The sequence below is a fragment of the Leptidea sinapis genome, chromosome 2 (genome assembly GCF_905404315.1).
Source record: "Leptidea sinapis chromosome 2, ilLepSina1.1, whole genome shotgun sequence".
NCBI lineage: Eukaryota > Metazoa > Arthropoda > Insecta > Lepidoptera > Pieridae > Leptidea > Leptidea sinapis.
In genome coordinates, this window is record NC_066266.1 from 22,048,542 (window position 1) to 22,061,200 (window position 12,659).

The following is a 12,659-nucleotide window of genomic DNA, read 5'->3' on the forward strand; positions in this document are numbered from 1 at the left end:
TTTTGGAGTCGGTGTCATCCAAGATAGGTTTGTAACTACATACATAGTTATAGGTGAGATGTGCTTGAGTTGTGAGGAGGCGAGAGGCGAGAGCGGGTCGCGGTGGATTCCAAAAATAACAATAATCATAACTAGAATTAGATGAAATAATTAGATTGTAAAAAAAAACGCAATTATTTTTATACGTTTTAGTGCATATTATATCTATTGTTTTGGAAAAAAGTTTTCGAAGTCGGTTGTTTTTTATTAAAATTTATTTTTTTACGAATATGTCAGAAATAAAAACATTCAGTAGACAATATAACTAAACAGTGTTTTTCTTATCCGACATTGCTTAGCGACATCTGAGCTGGCCATAACTGTTGTATTACCTATTGTAACAAAATACTAGTTGTTACCTACTAAATACTTCTACTCATTTGTTCAGTAGCAGCTGTTACTCAAATATCTGTTGCTACTTAAATACTAGTTGTTATCATATACTTGTTCAGTTACAGTTGTTACTCGAAAATATATCATTCGATACTAAAATTAAAAATATTAGTTGTTACAAAATACTCCTACTTGTCACTGTTGTCACAAACTACAGAGTAAATATTATGTTCCTAGTCTTGTCACATTGACAACCAGTGATTTTTTTTTTGTGGTTCTGTTCGTCCATCTGGACAGGCAAAGGGGTCAAAAGCCCATACAGCCAAATAACCAGTGATATTTAAATGGTACTGTAGGTACATGTGAGTTGTGACCAAAGACTAATATGATGCTTACGCATGTTGTGACTAAAAAAATACTACAAACAACCAACTGTGGTAAATTATAAATATATATTCTTTGCACTGCACTGGACTGAAATGATTAAAAACTTAATAAATATGAATAAACAATAAGTACAGTTATTATTAGCTAATTAGCTATTAATTAATACACAATTATACCTATGGGCTCTGGCTCTGCAGCATATATACTGTTTAACAATATTTAACTGCTCGCTCAGATCTATTTAAAATCAAAAGTAAAAGTGCTCTGTGATCAAAATGTATACAGATCTTTGTTGTACGTGCTTAACCAAAAATCGCAAACTGCATTATATCAACGATCAATCAGAAATTTTTAAAACAATCCCATTTGTGGAGGTAAGTTTTTATTTATATTAGGACTATGTAATAAATTTATTTAATTTTGTGCATAATATCAGTGTTTCTACGCGGAAGGTAAAATATCTTTTGAAACATGCGTTTTACTGTTAAATTCAAATTAAAAAATTTGTATTTATAAATTATATTTATACTAGCGGACCCGACAGACATTGTTCTGTAGATAATAAAATAAATATATAGGAATTTGCCAATAATATTTCAATACATCAAGAATTATTTCGTAAAAAATGTGCCCTGTTGTTGTAATGAAATTGTTTCACAGTGGTAACCGTGAGTCACTAAATTCTATCATAGAAAATGTCCCAAATCAAAATAACTATCCTATCTCTCAAGTTGGATTAAACTGCAATCCATGAAGTAATCACCATTAAAATCCGCTCATTAGTTATTATTTATCTAAGCTTCAAGCAACCAGTCCTCATAATATTTTACAAACCAAAATTTATTTATTTATTCAAATAAAAACACACATTTATGGATGTAAAATTTTTTCATATACACCTTAACTTTGAAAAAGTTCAGCTTTCTAATAAATTAAAGTGGTAAGAAACTTGTTGCCAATCTTTTATAGCAATAAAAACAAATTATTTTAAAATTAAAATACCAATCTGCAAAAAAAAGTGTGTGTGTGTGTAATCTTTACTCACGATTGAAGTAAAACTTAAACTAGGACCTCCAGTACATAACAAATATTCTTAAAATGTTAAAACACAAGAAGATTTAATTTATACCATTAAATATATACTTACATCAATTAAAGCCATGTTATTAATAAATAATTAAATTATTAATATCACACATATCAATGTAACATTGTTATTGAATATTAATGAGTATGGTTCTTTGGGCTCGGACCTTTTGTCTGTCCGATGGACGAAGAAAAATTAATGAATGTCCCAAACGTCAGACTGAGAACTTTTAATTATTCTTTATTACAAAGTAGTCATAAATGAACAAATACACTTGGAGACTTTCAGATAATATTACTGAGCAATTTCAAACAATTTTATTAAACAACTAAATTACAAAAGTACTAACATTACTTCCGTAAAAATATTGTTAGTCACCCCCAAGTCACAACTAAAGAAGTTTTACTTTAAAACTTCTTCAGTCATTATTCCTTTTTTTAATTAAAAGTGTAAATAAATCATTATATTATGAACCGTGTTTTAATTAAATTGCCAGAAGACTCAGAGCTGCTCCAACTGTTGATCGTTCTTTGTCTTGTATTGCTTTTATCACAAGACATGATTTGAAGAGCTGTTTGACCTGATTGCTATCATACTCCATGTTTAACCGTCACCGGATGCTTATTATATAAGTGAGGACAAACAAGTGTATGGGTCATGTTAAGTGATCACCGCCACCCACATTCAATCACACTATTGCAATACTAGAGGAATCACAAGAGTGTTGCAAGCCTTTTAGAAAACTGTAAGTGCTTTTTTTTGTAGGTAAAAATGTTGTATCATCCTGAAAACACCGCACATGGAAGCTCATTCCACAGCTTGTTGTTTGTTGTGGCGTGTCGTGTGAAGGTGAAATAAATAAATATTTCTCTTTTTTTTATATGCACAAAATCTGGTAATATATAAAGCAAATGCTACTAGTTATGTTATAGTGTTTGCCATACACAGTCTGTCTTATTTATGCTAGAACCATTGCTTCATTGTGTGTCTTCTACCGCATTTATCACGGGGAGGGTTCCGATGAGCTGTTTAACCTGATTCCTACCGCCGAATTCCACCTACGGACGACACGCCACAAGTTAGGATAACATCCTCTGGATTTGTGGCAGTCCTCCACACTGGTTTTCAAGGAGCTTTCTTCCACGTACTACAAAGATGTAATGAACTTCCTTGCGCGGTGTTTCCGGGACGATACGACATGGGTACCTTCAAAAAAAGCGCGTACACCTTCCTTAAAGGCCTGCAACGCTCCTGTAATTCCTCTGGTGTTGCAAGAGATTTTGGGTGGCAGTGATCACTTAACAACAGGTGACTCGTATGCTTGTTTGTCCTCCTATTCCATAAAAAAAAAACACCATTGTTGAATAACCCTTAAAATATATTTAATTTTTATATATAATGTCTACTTTCAGCTATGCCATGGGAATATGTTATGCTGGGAATGCAGAGCAATACTTTTAAAATTCTATAAGTTTAAAATTCAAGTGTTAAGGATTCAAGAATTACTAGAGAAGGTGCCGGTAAGCATTTATTGATTGGTACAAGTTGTAAACTCAATCAACATTTACCTATTTCATAAGATTATCTTTATAAGTGTAAAAAGGCATAAAAGGCATTTATTTTCTCAAAATTGATTCCTTTAGAATTCTTTTTGATGTCATTTCTAATAACCATCTACTAGATACTACTACCACTTTGGAAACAAATGGCGCTCTGAGAGAGAAGAAGCGGCACAAGAAACTCTCCCAGCATTCTTTTTTTGCGCTCTTTTCAATAAAAATATACAATATTGTACAGTCATGTCTATCACTATAAAATAATCACAATCTAGTCCCAGGCTGTCCGATCATTTGGATATCAGCAGTGGAGTAATAGGATTTACGACAGAGCCATTTTTTTTTATAAAACATTTAAATTTATTTATAGATAATGCCTGAACAGTGGCTGGGACTTTATTATAGAAGTGTATACATTTACCCTTAAAGCTATTATGTATCTTATGAAGTCTATTAGAATTAGTTACAAGCAATCCCTTATTTCTAGTGTTTTAATATATAATTATATTAATTAAATATAATATTGTAGTCAAGTAAATTATCTATGGATAACAACTAAATTATAATAATACATGTAATTACCACCAGTAGGAGGCTCCTTTGCACAGGATGCCGGCTAGATGATGGGTACAACAACCGCGCCTATTTCTGCCGTGAAGCAGTAATGTGTAAGCATTACTGTGTTTAGATCTGAAGGGCGCTGTACCTAGTGAAATTTAGGCAAATAAGACTTAACAGCTTATATCTCAAGGTTCAATACATCCCTACTATTACAAATGTGAGTTAGTATTATAAATGTGGAAGTTTTTTTTATAGTAATCACGGACGAGACGAGCAGGACGTTCAGCTGATGGTAATTGATACGCGCTGCCCATTACTATGCAGTGCCGCTCAGGATTATTGAAAAACCCAAAAATACTGAGAGGCACTACAACTGTGCTTGTCACCTTGAGACATAAGATGTTAAGTCTCATTTGCCCAGTAATTTCACTAGCTATGGCGCCCTTCATACCGAAACACAATAATGCTTACACATTACCACTTCACTGCAGAAATAGGCATCCGGTGCAAAGGAGCTTCCCACTGGTAAAAGTTAGTTCTAACCCAACTTCTAATACTGTTTCAGGTCATCAAATCTCATAGTGCACTATCAAAGAAGACTGTAAATTACTTTGATTATGAACTTACATATAATTCTGAAGTTGATAATGAAAAATTGGAAAGAGTTGAAGACGATATTGTAGATAATTTTGATGATGACATCAGTAATGAAAATGATAATTGTGGTATGACACAGGATTTCTTAAGCAGGACCGATTTTCAAGCTTCGAAGCCTTTGGAAGGTGAGCTATGTAAGTTCAGAGTTGTCAGGTTGAGTAAAGACGAGTTGATGAGTAAGAGAGAGGAGAAGAGGAGACAGCCTAACTTTAAGAAGATTCCCTTTAAGTGTGATGGCTGTGTTTTGGGATTTACAAAGAGAGAGAATTATGACGAGCACTGGAAGAAGAAACACTGTGAAGTAATTTGAATACTTTTTTATTACTAGCTGCCTTCGACGAATGCCATAAAACATTAAAAATACTATTCCTGCATCTAGCGCGATATTAGAATTAAATCATAATATATTTGTGTAAAATTAGAATTTAATCCTTACAGTATTTGTGTTTTGCCCGGGCATACATACAGAGAAATGGACAAACAGACAATATTTTTGGTGTAGGTTTAAGCAAGTATTTTTTTTAAATGAATATTGCACTTTTTTTTACACTTATCGCTTATATTATTGTACGAAAATTTTGACAATAATTGCTGCATGCTCCACATTAAATAATTTTCTTTTTTGTTGGAAAATTAATGTATGTATAAGTTCAAAAATAAAAAAAAAACATCATTTTTTTCTCATTGTACGCACACACTTTTTTTTCATAGACATATCGTGTTTGTTTATAAAAATAATTTAGAAATATCGTATAATTTTCAGAGCATCGGCAATTTTGCGTGTAGAATATGTCAAATCCGGTTTCGACATGAGGCAGAGCTAGATAAACACGAGATTCGACATTATGTTTGCTACAGATGCGCGCTGTGTAAGTTCGAATGTGGATTGGAAAGGACCGCCATCTTGCATTGTAGAATCAAACATGGCGGCGATCACATAGGAAGTATTCGTTGTACGCAATGTGATGATGTATTCAGGTATAATAATTAAAAATAAATGTATACAAATTTAAATTGTACTAAAATTGCATCGTTCATAAATTTTAGTTACAAATTTTATTTGTATAATCCCACAAATGAGAGATAACACTTTATTGAAACAAATTTTGTAATAACTCCGTTCAGTAAAACACTTTCAAAGGATTAAAACGCGTGTAATTGTAACGGTTTTACATTAGATTTTTTGCCACACCACCAAATGCCACCTCCGAGGAAATAAATGGCTCTAAACTTCACTTCAATCTGAAAACGAGATCTGGAAAGGTCTTGAAACGTCGGGTATACTAAAATAAAAATGTAACTTTTACGCAAACATCATCAGAAATAAAAAAAAAAAACAGAAATTTCGAAGAAAACGCGCGGTTGTGGAATGCCAGACGTCTACGTGATGCGGATGGTACTTAGCCTAGATTCTACGACGCTTCTATAGCCACGACCTAGCTTCTGCTACTCAGGGTATCCTATCACAGAGGGTAGGGCACAAAACATTTCGTACCACATATTATTAGATGAATAAATGATTATTATTATTATCAAGTAAACCCGTTACAATTACACGCGTTTTAATCCTTTAAAAGTGTTTTATTTAAATGTGTAACACTCGCGTTGATAAAAGAGAATACTAACTCCTTTCAGATCATCGGAAGAATTGCAAGAACATAGAAATGAGAAGCATTTTGTAACCTGTGATGATTGCGGTAAAAGATTTAAGGGGAAACGTACACTCAGTAGCCACATCATGTTAGTCATTTTAAATCTATTTTATTTATATACTAGTGTCTCCTGCCCGTGTATGCATGCCTGATTAATATTACATACATACATACATACATACATATAATCACGCCTCTTTCCCGTAGTGGTAGGCAGAGACCACTTCTTTCCACTTGCTACGATCCTTACTTACTTGTTTCGCTTCGTCTACTTTCATTATTCCTTTCATACATGCTCTTCGGTTTAAGGTGCTCTTGATCTGGCCTTTTTTCAAGACCTGATTTGTTCTCGAAACGTCCGCCTAGATCTACCCCTCCCAAAACTTTCATTCACACTGACCTTATACAATTCGTCAATCGTTCTTCATTCATTCTCTCGACATGTCCAAACCATCTCAGCATACCTTTCTCAATTTTTGTCACAACATCTTTCAGACCACAACGTTTCCTTATCTCACTATTTCTTATCCTGTTATCAGTTTAACTCCTATCATACTTCTCAACGCTCTCATCTCAACTGCATTTATTCTGCTTTCATGTTTCTTCTGTCATACCCAACTTTCACTTCCGTACATGAGTGTTGGAACCAACACCCGAAGCAAGAATTTTGTTTTAGAAATTAAACTATAATTATTTAGCAAAATAATTAGAAACATCAAGTTCAATACAAAATTTTGTTAATTAAAAGGGCCACTTACCTTTAATAATACACTCCATCATTTTTAAGTTTAGTTAAGCTGTTATTTAACACTTTATCAGTGCGTGGCGTTGTATTCGAAGCGCGGTCGAAACACAACTGAACGAAAACTCTGAGTTTTGGTTCAGACATTTTTGAGCGTGATTGTGAGTCACACGCCGGCCCTTTTTATAACTTCCCACTAATAAAAATTGGGATTCTTCGAAAATTTGGGAAGTATTTGGTTTAACCCCGTTTTTTCGAATATAGACTTTTCATGAGATATCGACGTTTTAAGGTCCGATGGTGTCCGTACGTATGTGTGTGTATGTATGGATGTATGTAAACTTTTTATATCTTTTGAACGGCTCGACCGATTTCATCGTGGTTGGTGCCATTCGAAAGGGCTTGGCCAAACTTAGATTTTGAATACAACTTGGACCGCTTGTGACCGGAAGATTGTAAGAAATCTTAACTAAACTACGAAATTCTGCTTTTTCATATGTGGTTTTTTGAAATAACTTTTAAACTATTTTTAACTATTTTCATATCTATTGTAAAAAAATTGGTGGCAGTTTTTTGCAAATAAAAAAATATTATTATTATTAAACTGGTTTATCGATCAATTCCAAAAATCCCCTCTTAACATCAAAAAACTACGCCGATCGCCACCAAGCGGGTCAAAATCGGTGGATTTTTTTGCTTAAACGCTTCAAACATATAGACAATAAGGGACGAGACGAGCTGGACGTTCAACTGATGGTTATTGATACGCCCTGCCGATAAAAATACAGTGCGGCTCGGGATTATTGAAAAACCCAATAATTCTGAGCGGCACTACAACTGTGCTCGTCATCTTAAGACATTAGATGTCAAGTCTCATTAGCCCAGTAATTTCACTGGCTACGGCGCCCTTCAACTGAAACACAATAATGCTTACACATTACTGCTTCACGCTAGAAAAAGCCGGCATCCTGTGCAAAGGAGCATCCCACTGGTATTAATTTTAGGGTCAACAGTTTTCCTTATTTCTTTTAGTCGCATACACAACAGGAAGAGTACACATACATGTGACGTCTGTAAGAGATGGTTCTCGAGCCAACGTCGCCTGGAGTCGCACGTAACGTCACACAGTGCCGAGCTCGCACGAAAACTTTCGTACTGCGATTCGTGCGAGGTTCAATTTAAGAATATCCACGTGTACCGGCACCATTTGAAAAATACCGCTCAACACGCCAAGGAAACGTGAGTTTTAATGATTTTAAGCTCGAAAAAAATTAAGGATTGGTCTCCGCTGCGCTCCAACTAGATTCCGCAGTACCTAAGAACTGGAGGAAGGGAACTTAGGATATCATCCCCACTATCTGGATGTGTGGCGGTCCTCCACAGTGCGGTTTTCAAGGAGCTTTCTTCCACGTACTACAAAGCTGTGGAATGAAATTCCTTGTGCGATGTTTCCGGTACGATACGATATGGGTACCTTCAAAAAAAGCGCGTACACCTTTCTTAAAGGCCGGCAACACTCATGTGTTTCCTCTGGTGTTGCAAGAGAATGTGGGCGGCGGTGATCACTTAACACCAGGTGACACACTCGTTTGTCCACCTTTTCCATAGTAAAAACAGTAGCTTTTTTATTACGGCAACTATTAGATGCTTGTGTGCGTGGCATCTTGACACTCAATGGCGTCTTTCAAATTTTGTAACATACGCTTCGTGTTATTTTACATATGTGATCCCAGTGTCTTTCTTATTTCTTGTAGTTATTATTTTTACAAAGTTTTACTACGCAACCCGGCATTTTAGTTTCAATTATTAGCAACGTTTATCAGACAATGTTGCACGTGAACGTCACACATTGTTCGAGACTGGCTCGAGTACGACCACTTGGGCGTAGTATTAGTTGCCGCACTTTACGACTACACCTGCGGTATCTACTTGGAGCGCAGCGGAGACCAATCCTGAATCTTAGCTCGAAACCTTATATTTTATACGTGTAGATAGACTGTGACAGCTGTGAAAACGGCGAATAAAAATTGAGATTGACTGTTGACCTCTATTTTGAGCAATGCACGCACACTTACACAAAGAGACGTCAGTGTTTTGTATATTACAGCCATTGTAAAATACTTAGTGTATGGCCGTTGAGTTTCTTGTATGTTCTTCACACGAGCTCTTCTTTTTCAAACATATGGTATTTTCTATAATTTAAAAGAAATATTTATAGTGAAAATTTTATTTGACTTAACTTTTTTTAAAGTGATACTTTTATTACATCGTCTCAAACTTTTTCGTGTGTGTGTTGCATGTCGCGCGACGGTCGGGCGGCGCCTATAGTTCGCAGCAGCTGACCGTGTAGTGTATAGACTATTACTCATTTGTTCCAGTGCTCCACGCTATTTTGTTTGTTTTTATCAGTGTTTAATGTAATTGTTTTCAATCAATATTTTTAACGAGGGCTAAGACACAGAGTTGAATAAAAATATTAGTTGGAGACTTAATTTTATTATTTCCCATTATCATTCCAGTTTTCCAAGTATAAAATTAAGATTTATAAAGCGATTTTTATACCCTTCATGGAATATTATTCCAAAAAATTTTAGTTTAATGTCTATAATGTGAAACAAAGTTTCACTGTTACCGTGGTTTCATAAATCCGTATTCAGTATCAGCTCAATCCATTTGACCGCGTGCAACACAGAGCAGCTCGAATTGTCGGGGACCCAGTGCACTATTAACGGCTGGATCACTTGGCGTTGCGTAGAGACGTCGCTTCATTGTGTGTCTTCTACCGCATTTATCACGGGGAGTGTTCCGAAGAGCTGTTTAGCATGATTCCTGCCGCCGAATTCCATCTTCGCACGACACGCCACCATCTGGATGTGTGGCGGTCCTCCACAGTGCGGTTTTCAAGGAGCTTTCTTCCACGTACTACAAAGCTGTGGAATATGCTTCCTTGTGCCGTGTTTCCGGGACGGTACGACATGGGTACCTTCAAAAAAAGCGCGTACACCGTCCTTAAAGGCCGGCAACGCTCTTGTGATTCCTCTGGTGTTGCAAGAGACTGTGGGCGGCGGTGATCACTTAACAACAGGTGACCCGTACGCTCATTTGTCCTCCTATTCCATAAAATAATAAAAAATCATTTTTTTTTGTTATAGATACGAATGCGGAGTTTGCCACAAGCGGTTCTCCTCGAAGGGCTATTACAAGAAACATTATGACTTTTATCATCTACGAAAATCCAATTATAAATGCGATATTTGTGACAAGGTAATTATTTAACCAGTGGGAGGCTCCTTTGCACAGGATGCCGGCTAGATTATGGGTACAACATACGGTGTTTTTCTTAACGTGAAAATTTTCTTGGAATAGGAGGACAAACGAGCGTGGAAGAATGCTCCTTGACAACCGCACTGTGGAGGACCGCCGCACATCCAGATGGTAATGACAGACAGTAATGTTAAATTTCTGTTTCGGTCTGAAGTGCGCCGTACCTAGTGAAATTACTGGGCAAATGAGACTTAACATCTTATGTCTCAGGGTGACGAGCACAATTGTAATGCCGCTCAGAATTATTGGGTTTTTGAAGAATCCCGAGCCGCACTGCATCGTTATGGGCAGGGCGTGTCAATTACCATCAGCCGAACGTCCTGTTCGTCTCGTCCCTTACTGACAAAACAAAAAGTCCTCTTTGATGGCACTGACTTGTATTGTAAATCATTCTTTTCTTTCAGCTATTTGTGTCCGATTGGCGTTTGAAGCAACACCAAATGACTCGGCACGGACTGGCTCGAACCAGGGACCATAGATGTGATGTTTGTCAGAAAATGTTCTATGTGAGTTTATTTTATATATTTCATATGAATACGGCACGGTTTCCACAGAACCGATGGCCTTTTAAACAATATGTTTTGTCAGATACAAACTAGAAAGCGCAGGCATATATGGAGTATTGCTGTCATCTCTTGACTGGCGCACCCCAGTATCAGCTCGATCCATTTGACCGCGTGCAACGCAGAGCAGCTCGAATTGTCGGGGACTTAGTCCTCTGTGGCTGGATCACTTGGCGTTGGGTAGAGACGTCGCTGCATTGTTATGTATCACAGGGAGTGTTCCGAAGAGTTGTTTCACCTGATTCCTGTCGCCGAATTCAACCTCGCACGACACGCCACTAATTAGGATATCATCACCACCATCTGGATGTGTGGCGGTCCAAAGTCCACAGTGCGGTTTCAAAGAGCTTTTTTCCTCGTACTACAAAGTTGTGGAATGAGCTTTCTTGCGCGGTGATTCCGGGACGATACGACATGTGTACCTTCTAAAAAGCGCGTACACCTTCCTTAAGGGCGTACACCTTCCTTAATATCTCCTGTGATTCCTCTGATGTTGCAAGAGAATGTGGGCGGCGGTGATCACTTAACACCACCCATATGCTCGTTTATCCTCCTTCCATAAAAAAAAAAAACAGAAAATGATTTCCCTGTTCATCCATATAAAAATTTGGATATATTACATCCATTATGAACAATGTCTGGATGAATCTGTCATCGAGAATCCTGCCCTCGTTCTTAAATTTTGAACCATATTTTCTTTAACAGTACAAATAAATGATAATTTTTTCACAAAACTTGTATATACTAAACGAGCATTACAGACGTAGCCTATATAATTTTTCTATTCAAGTTTAAGTGCAAAGTCTACGCGGCATTTTAAATTAAACTGAAATCAGTCTCAAAATCGTTTTAAATTTATAGAAACACTAGCTGACACAGCAAACGCTGTATTGCCGATATTAAAATCGCTATACAAAAGTAACTGTTGATCGTAGATGGGTAAAATTTGAATTTGTATATATTTTTTAATGGTGACTCATAATCAAACAAATTAAAAAAAATGTCAAATAAATAAAAAAGTAAAAATTGGCGTGGACCCTTAAAATTTAGGGGGATGAAAAATAGATGTGGTCCGATTCTCAGACCTACTCAATATGCACTCAAAATTTCATGAGAATCGGTCAAGCCGTTTTGGAGGAGTTCAATATTTAACACCATGACACTAGAATTTTATATATTAGATAGCTATATTTTATTATTATTTCAGTCGTCATCGACTCTGCGAGACCATTACTTGATTCACTCGTCACTGCGAAGGTATATGTGCTCTCACTGCGGAGTCACCTTTAAACAGCGCGCCGCTCTACACACGCACTGTACGCTACTCCATAAAAATACAAGTGTTCAATAATTTGTGATTGTATAATAAATAATTTGTGATTGTATAATAAATAATTTGTGATTGTATAATAAATAATTTGTGATTGTATAATAAATAATTTGTGATTGTATTATAAATAATTTGTGATTGTATAATAAATAATTTGTGATTGTATAATAAATGTACACGTGCTCAATTATTTGTGATTGTATAGTAAATATAAACAAACTCAGTATTTTTTAATTTTACTGGGGATTATTTCCGGGGAGGTAGGATTGTTTCATAAATAAATTCGTGCTCGACAACATCGTTCCAAAAAAGAAATTCTGTGAAGTGTGGCATCTACATATGTGGTTCAGTTTGTGAATCTTTTTTGTGTTCGAGGTTAAAATAAACTCGATTTCCTGGGCACTTCTGATCTGATGATGAATGTTCCG

General features: G+C 36.0%; 1 protein-coding gene across 1 annotated transcript; it reads left to right on the forward strand.

Moving 5' to 3' along the window:
- The first annotated feature begins 4,300 nt into the window (after window positions 1-4,300).
- LOC126973696 (zinc finger protein 91-like) lies at window positions 4,301-12,457 on the forward strand. The gene is made up of 7 exons (XM_050821028.1): window positions 4,301-4,921; window positions 5,384-5,598; window positions 6,238-6,418; window positions 7,910-8,253; window positions 10,149-10,278; window positions 10,743-10,844; window positions 12,028-12,457. Exons 1-7 carry the CDS (start codon window positions 4,691-4,693, stop codon window positions 12,250-12,252), a joined length of 1,428 nt encoding a protein of 475 aa, XP_050676985.1. The 5' UTR covers window positions 4,301-4,690; the 3' UTR covers window positions 12,253-12,457.
- Window positions 12,458-12,659: the final 202 nt, after the last annotated feature.

Bases quoted from the DNA above. Each gene is read 5' to 3' on its own strand.
- LOC126973696 (XM_050821028.1), top strand. From the start codon at position 4,691: ATGACACAGGATTTCTTAAGCAGGACCGATTTTCAAGCTTCGAAGCCT. The intron at 5,599-6,237 runs GTATAATAATTA...TTGATAAAAGAG, and splicing joins CAATGTGATGATGTATTCAG to AATACTAACTCCTTTCAGAT. The intron at 6,419-7,909 runs GCCTGATTAATA...AGTAATTTCACT, and splicing joins TCTCCTGCCCGTGTATGCAT to GGCTACGGCGCCCTTCAACT.